Source organism: Phanerochaete carnosa, assembly GCF_000300595.1.
Source record: "Phanerochaete carnosa HHB-10118-sp unplaced genomic scaffold PHACAscaffold_10, whole genome shotgun sequence".
In the NCBI taxonomy this organism is placed as follows: domain Eukaryota; kingdom Fungi; phylum Basidiomycota; class Agaricomycetes; order Polyporales; family Phanerochaetaceae; genus Phanerochaete; species Phanerochaete carnosa.
Window position 1 is genome coordinate 867,592 of NW_006767637.1, and position 16,137 is coordinate 883,728.

The 16,137-nt window shown below is 53.1% G+C and overlaps 3 protein-coding genes across 3 annotated transcripts; 1 reads left to right on the plus strand and 2 right to left on the minus strand.

The window, feature by feature from the left end:
• Positions 1-30: 30 nt before the first annotated feature.
• Positions 31-2,443, minus strand: PHACADRAFT_199924 (uncharacterized protein; the record flags this gene model as incomplete). The annotated part of the gene is made up of 13 exons (XM_007400188.1): positions 31-273; positions 329-389; positions 442-463; positions 520-573; positions 627-661; positions 716-1,274; positions 1,331-1,407; positions 1,459-1,482; positions 1,542-1,803; positions 1,860-1,961; positions 2,020-2,137; positions 2,190-2,255; positions 2,306-2,443. The coding sequence occupies 13 exons, from the start codon at positions 2,441-2,443 to the stop codon at positions 31-33; spliced, it is 1,761 nt and encodes a 586-aa protein (XP_007400250.1).
• A 1,041-nt stretch (positions 2,444-3,484) lies between these two features.
• Positions 3,485-5,529, minus strand: PHACADRAFT_187700 (uncharacterized protein). The gene is made up of 7 exons (XM_007400189.1): positions 5,070-5,529; positions 4,742-5,015; positions 4,368-4,685; positions 4,238-4,315; positions 3,958-4,042; positions 3,720-3,890; positions 3,485-3,671 (listed from the first exon to the last, which is right to left on the minus strand). Exons 3-7 carry the CDS (start codon positions 4,558-4,560, stop codon positions 3,554-3,556), a joined length of 645 nt encoding a protein of 214 aa, XP_007400251.1. The 5' UTR covers positions 4,561-4,685; positions 4,742-5,015; positions 5,070-5,529; the 3' UTR covers positions 3,485-3,553.
• Positions 5,530-6,115: 586 nt separating this feature from the next.
• PHACADRAFT_263059 (uncharacterized protein) lies at positions 6,116-15,691 on the plus strand. The gene is made up of 20 exons (XM_007400190.1): positions 6,116-6,394; positions 6,446-6,565; positions 6,618-6,681; positions 6,742-6,801; positions 6,854-6,928; positions 6,984-7,073; positions 7,127-7,280; positions 7,338-7,543; positions 7,595-7,882; positions 7,937-7,996; positions 8,053-8,135; positions 8,191-8,278; positions 8,336-8,417; positions 8,475-8,539; positions 8,601-8,696; positions 8,752-8,813; positions 8,869-8,936; positions 8,990-9,314; positions 9,371-9,472; positions 15,576-15,691. Exons 1-19 carry the CDS (start codon positions 6,209-6,211, stop codon positions 9,470-9,472), a joined length of 2,274 nt encoding a protein of 757 aa, XP_007400252.1. The 5' UTR covers positions 6,116-6,208; the 3' UTR covers positions 15,576-15,691.
• Positions 15,692-16,137: the final 446 nt, after the last annotated feature.

A 16,137-nucleotide genomic window follows, 5' to 3' on the forward strand; every position in this document is an offset into this window, starting at 1 on the left:
TCGAAATACCTGGCCTCACGATGATCTACCCTAAGTCGCCCGTCCACCAAAAGTGCTCCTTGACGTGACCTTCTTCCTCGTCAATGCGCGAGCAGAAACACCAAGGCCTTGTCCTCTGGCTGCAAGCGAGGCGTTGCTGCTCCCGCCTGTAGGCGGGCCAAAGATCTCTGCTTCAATCTGGCACACCGTACCTGGTTGCGGCAGTGTGCCGTTGTTGAAGTACGTGTTAAGGGCTAGAGCGGTACAAGTCGACAAACCAGACTGCGAGGTGTGCTAAGTCAAACATGAGTCAACTTTCGAACAACATCGTCTGATCAGAATGACGCACCCCAGTAGAGTTCTGCTGTAGGACCACGAATCCGACAAAACCAGCAGACATGTTGTGTGCGCTATAGATACAGGTCAGTCCATAGCGGACGACAGATTCTCATCCAATCTTACTTCTCTATAGGGGTCACTGGATCTGCATTACAGCACAAATGAGCTGACGTGAATCAAGACCGATGCTTGGGCACATACCAAACGTGTTCCCAATTAACAGGAGCGGGAAGCTGGTGTTCGTCTCGAATGAGCCTGAAAGACACATCGCTATCAGCACACTAACATTCCAAATATGCCAAACGTACCATTCAAGTGATCTTTGCCGCGGACGGACCACCCGCTGCGATTAGGTTAGCAACGTAGAATGCAGTGACGAAGTATAAGAACGACGCACGCGCAAATTCCCTGCGTAAGTGGGTACCACGCAGTCGCAAGCGACGACATCTCTAGTATACTCTCGTACTCCGCTCGCGCGGCCTCCAGCGTCCGCCTCGTGTCGACAATGCTGTCCCCGCACTCGATGGCAGCCTCGACATCAAGAAATCCCACACTAAATGGCTCCGACGAGTCGAATGTGCACGTCGCCAGCGTGTCAATGTTCTGCGTGTCCGCGCCCTGGAATATCAGAGTGCCATTCCCCTGCTCAAGCTGGACGACCGCCTGCGCGAATCCCAGAGCGTCGGTATACGGGTTGTACAGCATTTCTAGCAGCTGTTGCACCACTACAGTGTAGTCCACGACGCCAAATACGTTCCCGGTGGTGCCCGAGCTGTTGAACAGAGCGACGGGTGCTAGGTGAATGTCGTCGATGAGCCGGTTGACTCGTGCACGGACGAGATCAGTGCTGTTCTCGAAAATAGGGCAGAGCGAAGGTCCTGCTGCGACACAGGCTTCGTAGACGGACTCTAGAGCAGCATCGGTATCCAGTAGGCTGTCCTTGGCAAAGGATGTTCCTACGAGTACACTAGTCAGAAAACGGCTGGATATTGCTACAGTCCGGAATATGCACCTTGGTACCAGTCATGTGCATTGACGATTCCATCAATGGCGAGACGTTCAACTTGGTCGGGGAACATTGCAGCAAACCTGGAATAGCGGTTAGCTATGACGACACAATTGCGATGCAAAAAGACGTACGTAGCTCCAAGCAACGAGCCGTAACTACAAATAAGGATGTATGAGTTTACGCGTCAGTAGAGATAAATCTGAAGTCCACCCACGATACACCATAGTAACTGAGTTTGTCCCGTCCAAAAGCTCGCACAATACTCAGCATATCAGTCGCTACAGTCGGCGTCGAAACTGACTCCACGACAGTCTTCGCACGTGCGTTCGCCAAGTCACCAAGAATCTGGGCCTGTGCGACAATCCTGCCCAGAGAAGAGATAGACTCGTTGGCATTCAGCGGGTAAGGTGCAAAGAACTCCAGAGCCTCGGCAGGAGACTGAAACAGGGATATCACGGGCGTGGTGTGTCCGACGCCTGCAAGAAAGATATGAGCGGATACATTCCATATAGACGCTTCCGAAGAAGCTCACCTCGCGGGTCGAAGCCGACGATATCATATTGAGGCCCAAGAACCTCACGGAAGAGCGCCGCGTCTTCTACCACAATATCCACGCCGGAAGAGCCAGGTCCACCTGAAACGACAGCCGCTTAGCAATGCGAAACACAAGCGTGTCCGGAAAGTGAACGCACCTGGATTGAAGAGCAAAGGGCCGAGGTACGCAGGGTCGTCATGGGATAAATTAGACGGGAGCAAAATAATCGCGACCTGAGCTTCGCCGACGCTTGGATCCGAATACTGCAGGGGGACCTATACAGCTGTGTTAGGCACATAGTAACTTGTATGCAAGTTCTGGACTTACGGTGAGACGCGAGCACTGGAAACTACCATAACACGGGGCCAAAGTTAAGTTCGGGGACGCAGTGAGCTGCAGAGGCTATCAGGGTTTGTCATGGACTCTGACAAAACGATGCGCACATTCGCCCAATCAAATGTGTCGTCGCGCTTAGCCAGGGATTTCGCCTGGACAAACCCACTCAAGCATAGGAGCAGCGCAACGGATCTGGAATACGAAGAGGTGAGGGGACGCATTGCGATGTTGAGGAGGCGAACCATGCCCGTGTTCTATAAATGCGCGATATGCCTGCGTGATCTCAATTCCCAAAAATGAGCTGACAGCTTGTGGAAATGCCGAGTGCGCTGCGGCCCATTAATGTATGCCCACCTTTTAGCTACGCATCAAGCATCTTGCTCTTCTACGGATCTGGAATGGAAAGAATTTCCATCATGACGGTCGTCGGTAAAGCGGCGGAAGCACCCACTTGACGCTTCGTCCATGACAAAGCGGTGCAGGGTAGCCGCGCGCCGACGGATGACCGGTAGTTAGTGACCGCGCATCATTGACAGTGGCATTGATGCCCCGCTGGCTGCGGTGCGAAAAGCCCGCACAAGTTCATCACAGACAGCCACCATCGAACGGCATACGAGCAGCCCTGCATGCTGTGTGTATAGCTCCGCTCTTGATGAGAATAATCCGCTGCTACTGTACCCGTACGGCCAGTCCAGCGCGTCACGCGTCACATAGCCCCCGACCTTGAGAGCAGCGGTCACGTCGCCACAAGGGGTGCCGCCGCTTTTCACAACTTTTTCTGCTAGACTCAGTATTTGGGATTTTTATGGCCTGCGGCGCAAAATGCACGAGAGAGAACTTACCGGCGCTTTCTGCGGTGTGGCGCTATAGCTGTTCCTCACTATGTTGCCGCACTGTCGGATCACGCTTGGGCCGCCGCCACCGCTTGACCGCCGCATACTTGAACGATGCTACAGGTCCCCGTCAAATTCGCCGCTCTGCCAGACTGGTGGTCGACCATCACGCATCACATGTCACACTCGCCGCCGGACAGGTCGTAGGAGTACAGTATAAACTGTAGATACTACGTAAGCGATGCTTGGGGGCGAAATGTCGCGAATTAGATATATCTCACCTGTTGAATTCGTGTTGCTTTATTCAGTCTTCCTGTCCATACCTCCAGCACCAGACGACCGAGCACCTTCTATTTTACCTCGGAGCAGAGAGCCTGCAGTCTATAATCCTAACGAAGAAAAAGTCAGCTTCTGGCTTTCATAGGCGTCTGGACAGTGTGAACATACTCACATGATGACTTACATAGCCCGACCAACGAGTTGAATGCGGGGGTTCCCACCGTCAAGAGACTGGCAATATGCTTAAGCGGAAAAGATACAAGCCATGATGTTCTCAGGGTGGAACCAGTCATCCTGCGCAGTGACGGAATGATTCGCGTCTTCATGGTCTGGCTTCAGTCGTATAGCCTGACGCACATGGCTAAACAACGTCAGAGCCCGAGAGTTGCTCCTACTGCAGTGGACGTACCGAACGGGACAAGGATGCACAGGCGAGCACCGCAGCACGAACCACTGCACGCAAACAACAAAGGGTTCGTAAGTGTCGACGTTGTAGGTGATGTTGTCTATGTTGACTTCATATGAAGCGACAGCCAGTGATACCACTTGGGAACTGCATTCGGACTCATAGGCGGGGCACCTGTGCATGTATGAATATATATTGGGGCTGAACTCAAGCATGTGAACGAACTTTGTGTAGGGTGCACCTGGGGATCGCCGACTCCTGTTTCTCCGGATCCTTCGCGCGGGTGGCCAGATGTATTACACTAGGGAATTTCTTGACCGGATGCACTACAATCTAAAGTCAAAAATTAGTCACAGCTCTCATGGCTGAGGTCAAGCTGTTGCTGCAGGTAAAGCCGTCCAGCGTATGATGAGGCCATGATGACACGAAGGTATCGTGTTCAATTCATTTTCTATGGGTATACGTACAAATCTCTTCTGGAATAGCTCTCTCTGAATTCATTCAGCTGTCCGTGCTCGTACCGTTCACTCCAAATCTCGTGAGCTCAATGTTCTTATCGCTTTTTTTCCGTTCTTGACCTTCTAATACCCTGCAGGATACTACGTGAGTCCAAAGTAGCTTTAATACAAGGCTGCATGATAAGATACGTACCGAACGTAATCCAGGAAAGGCGTGCACCGGTGATGCTCATGACAGTGTCCAGCCACAGAAGCCTGAGGAGACGAACAACAGGTGCCAACAGAGGGATCACAAGTGTTATCTGGGCGAGAAAGGTCTCATGTTCGGCGATTTGGAGTGAGTCGGGGTCGTCTGCGCTTGGCTTCTGCTTAAGGTGGGTGACCATTATATGCCGGGAAGGTTTTCCGGATAATAAGGATATTTTGCCTGTCCGTCGTCTTGAATGACGCTGATTTTGTGTTTTGGTAGGTACGAATAGAAGCCCACGCGCGGTCTTGAGCGTGCGACGAACTACACTCGGAGATTAGAACACAAACAAAACACTCGGCAGCGTCAGATGCCCATACCGAAGATGAGGTGACTGGAAGGATAGTGCACGACGCACTCTAGGGCCGGGTTCGTAGCCAATCCGCTTCCGAGGGTCTTCTCCGATGACGGATCTATCTTCGAGAGCTGGAAAACATCCGTTTTTAGGTCTCTGCACTCCAGACCCACTCGGGTAAGTTAGACCTCGCACGACAGATGGCTTCGTCACAATATTGAGCTGGCTGCATGGGGCTTGCGTGTCGGGGTATATAGTTGCAATAGGGTCTAGTCACTGCGAAGAGCTTAAACTACGAACTTCTCTTCCTACATCAGTAAGAGTAAAGAAGAGCAAGACCACAGGGTACGCACTGCAGCTCAACATGTTCTTCACCCGGTACAACCCTCTGCCAGCCATCTCATGAGCACTCCTTGTAAGATGCCAGGTGTTCAGGGCTTCAAAAAGATCTAGCTGGGAGCTAGCATCGGGACAACGGACCTGAACTGTGTACACGACCTAGCGGACAGTCACAGAAAGCCATTAATCCTGAACGGTTCTCGCTGTGCATCGTCGAGGAGGGGTGCCAAGACGATAGTCACAGGCATAGATAGCATGCATGGCCGCAGATTTAAGCGGGTTGAATGTGTAGACGCTGCTCGAGTTGAAGAGGTCAAGGAGATGGCAAGAGTGATCCAAATACTGGTAGCAAGCAACGCGGCTGAAGTATCACTATGACGAGACGAAGTCGGGGAGATAGCCAGCGGTGTCGAGAGAAAGCCGTGGGAGTCAAATGTCCGCTTCGGACGACTAGGCTGTTGTGGCACCAACCCTGACCCGGCTGATCATAAGTCAACCGTGCCCAAAGAGATACAAACAGTCCGCGCTTGGAACTGACCGTTCAGCATTTCCCAGGACAGCTCTACTCGTAGGTACAGATGTCACCCGCCTTGGTCTCGGGAGATGGGACTGAAATATTGTATCTAGCTCTAACAGAAGGGCTTCCAAAGCGAGAGTGTACAGCCGCCTTCGGGCCTACTTGCCGGAACGGCGACTTATCTAGCCGTCCTGATAAGTGGATGAGCTTGGGCTTCTCGAGCGGTAGGGCGGGCCTTTATGAATTCATATCTCGCGAAAAGAGTACCGATGTCCACAAGGTATGCTGACGATAACAAGACGGTTATCATCCTGGACATGCTCTGAGTGTTGATAATCCCTACCTTTAGCTCCAAAGCCTTCTTCCTTGAGAGCCGAAGACCATATCGAGGATCACCTCCTGTTACCTCCGCATTGGACGGCCCTCCGCTTGAAATTATGCCGAGAGATAGGGAGAAAAAAATGGCACTATCTCCTCCAGTCGCGTGCAGCTTCCTCGGCACTGCTCATGGGACCGGGCCCACACGTGAAACAAAACTTCCGTGCTAAGAAGACCATGGGGAATAGGGTATAGAAAGAGTCAGCGTCGGCGCGATCTACTCCAGACTCTGTTTTGCCTCACTTCAGTTGGCGAACGATGTCCGTCTTGCTGGACGATGTGCATGTCTTCGAGCGCGAGCGTACGAACAGCGACTTGTCGCTCAAAAAGCTCGACCAAGAAAAGATATCATCTGTTGAGGTTAATGTTCTCGACACCTTCAATGATGGCCCGGGCGAGACGGATTCTGGGATCATTCAGAAGGCAGAGGACGTCGCATTGAAGGTCTGTGCGAGGCTTATTTGACACTATGCGTTGTTAATGTCTTGGCATTAGGTCATTTCAACAGATGATGATCCGACTCAGCAAGCCATTACGTTCAGGAGCGTCTTCTTAGGATTTGGTCTCAGCGTGTTCAGTGCAGTGCTTGCTACCATTTACACCTTTAAGCCTCAGGTATGTTAATGGCATGGGCTCAATGGCAGTCTAGAACTGACACAGTTCACAGAATGCTTCAGTATCTCAACTCTTCTGTCTCATCATCGCCTACGTACTCGGAGAGGCGATGGCTAGTAGGTTGCTGATTTCTTCCTCCAGCGGGTGTAGTACATGACCCCTCTGTTTTCGCGCAGCCCTCATCCCAACAAAAGGCTGGTTCAGATACCTCAATCCTGGCCCTTTCAACATCAAGGGTTGGTCCATCCCTCGTCTCATAAGGCGTCTATACTTACGTTCGTCGCGCAGAACACACCGCGATCGTCATCATGGCCTCCACTGCGTCCTCCGTTGCAATTGCTATGGAAGTCATCGCAGCCATTGGCAAGTACTCCACTAGCTTTCTTATCAGAAACTTTACTGATCAAGTGACTCACAGATCTCTTCTACAATGAGAATCTAAATGCAGCGGTCGCCATCTTCCAGATCTTCGCCAGCCAAATGCTCGGTTATGGCATGGCGGGAATTCGTAAGCCCACTCAATTTCCTATACTACCACCGAAGGAGCTCACACAGGCGCAGTGCGTACGCTACTGGTGTATCCAACCTATGCGTTCTATCCGTCCTACATCTCCGTGGTATCGCTCTTGCAGAGTCTTCACTTCAAGGGTGCGCTCAACCACAAGAAGAGGAAGTACTTTTGGATGGTGTTCGCTGCGATCTTCTTCTGGGAATGGTATATATCCGCCCGGCATTGTGCTGCAGCATGTACTCACCCGAGACCTTTGTTCAGGATTCCCCAATATCCATTCCCGCTCCTCACTGCCATCTCCGTCGTCTGCCTCATCGATAATGGCCGCTCGCCCTTCGTCCGGAACCTCTTCGGTGCTGGATCCAGTAATGAGGGCCTTGGATTACTCAGCTTCGGCACAAGCTGGACGCTCATCACACAGGGCAGTCCGCTCGTCTGGCCTCTCAAGACACAGATCAACTCATACCGTACGTACATGACTCAGGAAGCAATTTCGCCCTCTGATATCAGACTCTCAGTGGGCATGGCCATCGGCTATCTCGTCCTCACGCTTGCATATTACAAAAATAGCTTCAATGCGCGCGATCTCGTCTTCATGTCCACCTCGCTATTCGGTGCGGATGGCAACACATACAACCAATCGGCGATCCTGACTCCCGAGAATTCGCTGGACAAGGCCAAGCTCGCGGAGGTTGGCCTGCCTCGGTACACCGCGACATATGCTGTCAGCCAGATGTGTTACAACTTCAGCCTTGGCGCAGCGTTGGTGCATGTACTCTTGTGGCACTGGGATGATTTGAAGAGCGGTGAGTGATGTTCCCTGAGATAGACTAAGGGGCTAAAATGATAAATTGCGGCAGCATTCGTTGGACTCAAGTTCTTGAAAGGTAACCAGGAGATTGACGATCCGCACTACCAGCGTAAGTATCCTGTTCGTGGAATGGCGTACCCTGTACAATCAAGGGTTGTTCTGCAGAGATGAAGAAGTACGCCGAGGTTCCGCAGTGGTGGTATGGCCTTCTGTTCGTTGCGTCTCTTGCCGTTGGTATTGGATGCAGTGTGCGTCTGTGGCTCCTATCGGCCTAGGTAGTTGGCTGAAGCGTTCTTCTCGCAGTACGCGACTCCGACACCCCTCATGCCCTGGTGGAGCATCATTCTCTTCACCGTCATTAGCGCTGTTATCGCCATCTGCTTGGGTTTCAGTACGTGTCTTCAAGTTGGTCCGGACACCCTATGCCCGTACTGAACATGAGTTCTAGTTGCCGCAACCACAGGCTTCCAGATTTCTATCACGTACGCTATCCAAGTACTTGCGGCGTTCATCCACCCAGGGGAACCTATGTCCGTGCCTGAGACCTTCCAGCGTGCTCCGCTAAGCAACTAACAAATTCATTGCAGCACAGTCATGTACGTCAATCTGTACGGAAACAGCACTGCATTCCAGACCCTGGCCATGCTGCAAGGTACGCGTGCTGCCTACAGTTCTACCGGAGGCCTGTGGCTGACAAAACACCCGCTGGATAGATCTCAAACTCGGCCAATATACAAAGCTGCCGCCAAGGGTGACATTCGTGGCGCAGATGGCAGGCTCCATTGTCGGATCCATCTTCAATTACACCAGTATGTCTGACTCACTCCGTGGTACCGGCGGCGTTGCTCACACAGCCCGTCCCAGTGATGATCATAATCGTAAACGCCAACAGAGAGGTTTTGCTTGATCCAGTCGGCACACGTGTGGTGCGTTGCATGCCTTAAGCCCGGATTGAATAAGTGTTAACTCGCGGTGCGATAGTGGAGTGGCTGGATCGTCCAACAATACAATTCTGCGTCTGTGGCTATGGGTGCGCTTGGCAAGGAACTGTACGCCGCTCCCTTCCAACTTTTCCCCGCCACCACTCATGCTCCTTGATCAGATTTACAATTGGCAAGCCATACTGGTCCGTCCCCTTCTCGATCATCCTCGGGCTCTTCTTCCCCATCCCGTTCTGGCTCCTACACCGGTACACCGTGAAGGGCACGTGGCTCAACCGCGCCGCGGCGAACGTCGTTACACCTATCGTTGCACTTTACGTCGGCTACCTGCCATACTCTGTCAACGGCCAGTGGTGGTCGTGCGTCGTAATCGGTCTTGCGTCCCAGTGGTGGGCGCGATCGCGGCGCCCTGCGTGGTTCAGGAAGTACAACTACCTCACTTCCGCGGCGCTCGATGGCGGGAGCCAGGTCATTCAGTTCATCCTGGTATGTAATGTGGTTATGAACTGTGCGCGGACGTGACTGACAGGTCGGGCCTGTAGAGCTTCGCCGTGTTCGGTGCCAGCGGCCAGGCGGTCGACTTCCCGACGTGGTGGGGCAACCCTGCGAACCTCTCTGTCGATCGGTGCGCGGCGACAGACTGAACACTATCATTCTGGATCATCGGGGGAAAGCATGTATCGTACAGAGCACATTTCAAAGCTATCAGCTAGCGGCAGCAGCGTGAGCCTATGCTGGCCTGACGCGTGTTAAGCGAACAGTACTGTAGTACATCAGAGGAGCGTATCTTTTGGCGTCACGGGGCGACGAGGTCTCGTCCCCGTACATTGTGATTAACGTCTAGTCGTCATACTTCTTGCCGCCCTCGTCGTCGCCCTCGTCGTCGCCCATAATTCTCTCTCGCTATTTCTGCTCATGTCCGCCGCCAGTTTCCTCGATCTCGCCTCCACCCGTTGGCCACGACCATTTGCAGTGATACGAGCATCCTTTTTGTCAACCCGCGCACGGCCTCCGCTTACGCCTTCCTCATCTGTATCGTTGTCTTTGTTTATATTAGTATCGATCTCGTCAGGGCGTATCTCGCTTCTCATCCTAGCGTCGCGAAAGCCTGCGTGTAGACCTCCGTTTGCTGACCCTTCTTGTGACCCCTTCGTGTCCCGATCAATGCTACAAATCTTTCTGTCAGGCTCTACCGGGGACAGTTTTTCTCTCAACGGCCTGTACTAGACTAGCTGAATTGCCAATTGCGAGGACGGCGAGGGCTTAGTTACCCCCCCCCCCCCGGGGACGACGTATCAACAGGATTAGAGGGGCCCGTGGGCCCGGCTACTTGTCATGACGATCCAAGTCGCTCTCGCTCCTGGAGCTTCGCGAGCTGCGGGTGCTTCGATACATCTTCTGACGCGAGGAAGAAGCCGAACGCCACGATGAGCTCGTCTGGGAAGGCAGGCTTGCTCGCGGAGGCACTGAGACTTGAGGTGCCTCCACTGCCAGTGCGCTCGAGCAATTTTGTGATGCCGAGGCACTCTTCTGCGACCTTTCGAACCTCGACAAGCAGCTCATCCCGAGAGCAAAGTGTAAAGTGATGATAGTGCTGCTTGTATCCTGCGTGCCACTTTCTTTCTGCGGAGTACTTGCGCAAGGCGACGTTTGTTGCATTCCAGAGGCTTGTCTATGTAGCTGACCTTAGGGATGGCACTATTGCAGTCGGTGGACCGAGGCTGGAGACGAGCAGGGGGCCGCTGGCGAGCGGCCTTGAACGCGACTATTCCCATCGTCAAGAAGTGATGGGGGAAAGAAGCAATTCGCATCTTTGGGGTCCGGATTCAGCCGTGCAGCCTGACGCATATAACTACGTGGCCTCAGAGCCCGACGAGGTGCTCGTGCTTGTAGTAGACGTGCAGAGTGTTGCCAGACGCCGTCCCGATGATCCGCCAAAGCGCATCAGATGCCGCGCCTTCCCGAACAGTCGTGCCTATTTAAGGATATGATGCGCTCTCAACGCTGGCGCCCATTTTTTGCAGCTTGCTAGCAGACTTCCAGTACTGGGACTTGACTGTACTCGTGAAACCCCTCTGCCTGCGCAACCCCACTCAGAGTCACAGCACATTAGAGGACTGACCGTATTACAGCATCTGTCGCGCGCTGCCTTTCAGTGTACTTGCTGTAACTTGAGTGACGGGGCCAACAGCAATTCTACCAGTTGCGGCTAGCACACTTGAGCCCATCGCGTTTGCGGCGCAGTCTGGCTCGTGTCGTCGTCGTCAACTTACCGAGCGTCATTCGCCTTGCAGTTTACGCTTCCATCCGGTGAGTTTGTGTTGATCATCTGGATGGCGCTTTACTCAACGCCAGTCCAGGGCTGGCAATCTGCCGGGCGAAGAAGCACTGATTTTGCGCCATGTGCTTCGAAGGCAGCGGTTTTCACGGCGCTCATAGCCTTTTTGGAGCGCCATATTCATCGTTTTTTGTAATTGAGCCTCATGGGGCCACCTGTTCAACGACGACCCGAGTGCGTACATCTAACATATTCCTACGGAAGGCTACCTGAGGTGACCGTTAAGGCATTACTAGGTGTCTATTTACCGATAGTATATACCCTGTCAATTGTCGTGCTCTTCCGAGTTTTCAATGGCTCCGATGGTGTGGCAACTGGTATTCTCCAGCGGTGGACAATTAGTTCTCCGGCGCACTGCTCAATCACTGGTATGTTTTTAATTTGTGTACTTTCACTAATGCCGATACTATCATCCTCGCCCAAAGCACGTATCACATCAGCATTTCCTCGATATCTGGCTCTCCCTTAAGAGGGATCGGCAACTGCTGGGCCTCTGGGTTGGTCTCTGGGTTGGTCTCACGAATTGCGTTCGTGTACGAAGCGGGTGAAAGTGTGGATCTGCCTCCGGACGGACTGAGATTATCAGGCGGAGAAAGTCCGTCAGCCACTTGTAGCAGAGCGTGAGGCTGAAGCCAAGCGTGAGGCAGCCCAGGTGCTCGCCACTGAAGAATGCCAAAATCAAGTGAGTGTCGTCATTTCTAGCGTGCCGGCCTTGCTCACTCTTCATTTTTGTTCATTTCGGTGCCTGTGTAGTAAGCCAGTTCACCGTTACGCGACCTGCATGGAGAAATGCCCCGTGGGGAGCGCTGCTCCGGCCCTGTCAGACGACAAGTTAACGCCACGGAACCAACCGCCTTCTCACTGGTTTAATTCGAGACCGCGCCCAGACAGACACGAATATTCCGCGTCTAGAGTCAACCTTGATGGCCTGAACTGGGCATTTTCCGGCACATATTTACTCGCAGGTGCGGATGTCATGTGCCTTGGTCACGAGAAATGGGGCTGAAATATCGTATCTAGCTCTAACATAAGAGTTTGCGAAGCGAGAGCGTAGAGCCGCCTTTCTTGCTCCGGCTTATCTGGCCATCCTGATAACGGGACGAGCTCGGGCTTCTCAAGCGCTACGACGGACCTTTACGACTTTATGTCTCACGAAAGCTTCAATGCTACGAAAACCTTGACAAGTAGGGGTACAGGAAGTGCCAGCATCTGTGCGATCTACACCAGACCCCGCCTTGCCTCACTCCGGTAGGAAAACGATGTCTGACTTGCTGGACGACGTACATATCCTCGAGCGCGAGCGTACGAATAGCGACTTGTCGCTCAAAAAGCTCGACCAAGAGAAGACTTCAGTCGCTGAGGGTGACATCCCTGACAGCTCCGACGATGTTTTGGACGAGACAGATCCTGGAATCTTTCAGAAGGCGGAGGACGTCGCATTGAAAGTGTGTCCGAGATTTGTTTGACATGATACATTGCTAACATCTCGATATCAGGTCATTTCAACAGAAGACGATTCGACTCAGCAGATTATTACATTCAGGGGTGTCTTCCTGGGGGTGGGCCTCAGCGTGTTCAGTGCAGTGCTTGCTACCATTTACACCTTTAAGCCTCAGGCATGTGAACAGCACAGTTCAATCGGCAGCCTAGACTGACACAGTTCGTAGGGTGCTTCGGTATCTCAACTTTTCTGTCTCATCATCGCCTACGTACTCGGAGAGGCGATGGCTAGTAGGTTGCTGATTTCTTCCTCCAGCGGGTGTAGTACATGACCCCTCTGTTTTCGCGCAGCCCTCATCCCAACAAAAGGCTGGTTCAGATACCTCAATCCTGGCCCTTTCAACATCAAGGGTTGGTCCATCCCTCGTCTCATAAGGCGTCTACGCTTACGTTCGTCGCGCAGAGCACGCCGCGATCGTCATCATGGCCTCCACTGCGTCCTCCGTTGCAATTGCTATGGAAGTCATCGCAGCCATTGGCAAGTACTCCACTAGCTTTCTTATCAGAAACTTTACTGATCAAGTGACTCACAGATCTCTTCTACAATGAGAATCTAAATGCAGCGGTCGCCATCTTCCAGATCTTCGCCAGCCAAATGCTCGGTTATGGCATGGCGGGAATTCGTAAGCCCACTCAGTTTCCTATACTACCACCGAAGGAGCTCACGTAGTCGCAGTGCGCACGCTGTTGGTGTATCCAACCTATGCGTTCTACCCGTCCTACATCTCCGTGGTATCGCTCTTGCAGAGTCTGCACTTCAAGGGTGCGCTCAACCACAAGAAGAGGAAGTACTTTTGGATGGTGTTCGCTGCGATCTTCTTCTGGGAATGGTATATATCCGCCCGGCATTGTGCTGCAGCATGTACTCACCCGAGACCTTTGTTCAGGATTCCCCAATATCCATTCCCGCTCCTCACTGCCATCTCCGTCGTCTGCCTCATCGATAATGGCCGCTCGCCCTTCGTCCGGAACCTCTTCGGTGCTGGATCCAGTAATGAGGGCCTTGGTTTGTTCAGCTTCAGCACTAGTTGGACGCTCATCACACAGGGTACTCCGCTCGTCTGGCCGCTCCAGACGCAGATCAACTCGTATCGTACGTGTATGCCCAAGGAATCGATTACCTCCTCTGATATCAAACTTCCAGTGGGTTTGGCTATCGGCTATCTCATCCTGACGCTCGCATACTACAAGAACAGCTTCAATGCGCGCGATCTCGTCTTCATGTCCACCTCGCTATTCGGTGCGGATGGCAACACATACAACCAATCGGCGATCCTGACTCCCGAGAATTCGCTGGACAAGGCCAAGCTCGCGGAGGTTGGCCTGCCTCGGTACACCGCGACATATGCTGTCAGCCAGATGTGTTACAACTTCAGCGTTGGTGCAGCGTTGGTGCATGTACTACTGTGGCATTGGGACGATCTGAAGAGCGGTGAGTGATATTTTCTGAGATAGATCAAGGGGCTGAAAGGGAGGATCGTGGCAGCGTTTGTTGGACTCAAGATCCTGAAAGACAACCAGGAGATTGACGATCCGCACTATCAGCGTAATTATCTTGCTTGTATATCGGCGCTGTCTGCACAATTAAGAGCTATATTGCAGAGATGAAGAAGTATGCCGAGGTTCCGCAGTGGTGGTATGGCCTTCTGTTCATTGCGTCTCTCGCTGTCGGGATCGGATGCAGCGTACGTCGGTTCGCTTTCATTCACCTAACCAGCCGACTGAAGCGTCCTTCTTGTAGTACACGACTCCGACACCCCTCATGCCCTGGTGGAGCATCATTCTCTTTACCGCCATCAGCGCCGTTATCGCCATCAGTCTGGGATTCAGTACGTGCCTTTGTCTGCACATCCAATGCTCGCATTCAACATGATTATCAGTTGCCGCAACTACGGGCTTTCAGATTTCCACCACGTACACCATCCAAGTGCTCGCAGCGTTCGTCCACCCAGGGGAGCCCATGTCCGTGCCTGCATCCTCCCGGCATGCCTTGCTAAGCAACTAACAATTCGCCGCAGCACAGTCATGTACGTCAATCTGTATGGCAACAGTACTGCCTTCCAGACCCTGGCCATGCTGCAAGGTACACGTGCTGCCTACAGACTGGAGGCCCATGGTTGACATAACGCCCCCGCTGGATAGATCTCAAGCTCGGCCAATATACAAAGCTGCCGCCAAGGGTGACATTCGCGGCGCAGATGGCAGGCTCCATTGTCGGATCCATCTTCAATTACACCAGTATGTCTGACCCGTTCTACGTTGTCGGCTGCGCTGCTGACGCAACGTGTCCCAGTGATGATCATAATCGTAAACGCCAACAGAGAGGTTTTGCTTGATCCGGTCGGCACACGTGTGGTGCGTTGCAGACCTTAAGTTCGGGCTGAATAGGGGCTGATTCGCGGTTCGATAGTGGAGTGGCTATCTCATTCAGCAGTACAACTCTGCGTCCGTGGCTATGGGTGCGCTTGGCAAGGAGCTGTACGCCGTTCTCCTCCCTCTCTTTCCCAAACTCTGCTCATGTTCCTCAGCTTTACCATCGGTAAGCCTTATTGGCCTATCCCCATCTCGATCATCCTCGGGCTCTTCTTCCCCATCCCGTTCTGGCTCCTACACCGGTACACCGCAAAGGGTACGTGGCTCAATCGTGCTGCGGCTTACGTCGTTACGCCTATCGTTGCACTCTACGCCGGTTGGCTGCCGTACTCTGTCAACGGTATGTGGTGGTCGTGCGCCGTAATTGGCTTCGCGTCGCAGTGGTGGGCGCGCTCGCGGCGCCCCGTGTGGTTCAGGAAGTACAATTATCTCACCTCTGCGGCGCTCGACGGCGGGAGCCAGGTCATTCAGTTCATCCTGGTGCGTAAAGTGTTTATGGGCTGCGCGCGGGCGAGACTGACGGGTCGGGTCTGTAGAGCTTCGCCGTGTTGGGTGCCAGCGGCCAGGCGGTCGACTTCCCGACGTGGTGGGGCAACCCTGCGAACCTCTCTGTCGATCGGTGCGCGGCGACGGACTGAATGCTCTCATTCTGGATCATTGGGGGAAAGCATGTATTGTACAGAACATATTTCGAAGCTACTGGCTAGCAGCAGCAGCGTGGGTCTATGCCAGTCTGACGCACGTCGAGCGGGCAGCAGTACACCGGAGGAGCACATCTTTTGGCGTCATGGGGCGACGAGGCTAGCTTACTGACTGTGAAGGCTGGTCTCAGGGTTGGTGGATCACGGGATGGCAACGACCCCGACGCTCAACGTGAAAAGCGTGAAATAAACAGCAGCAGGCTTGATATGCATGTTGGACAACTAGGGAAGACGATAGTCCGAATAAGAAAGCACCGTGACGAAAGAGAGTGCGATAGCATATAACGGACTCACAAGGCTCTCATTCCGGTAGCGATGGGACATTCAACCATACCCTTAGCGTATCAAACCGACTCTCAAGGCACTAAGTTGTAACGCGGGCAAGAGCCAGAAAACA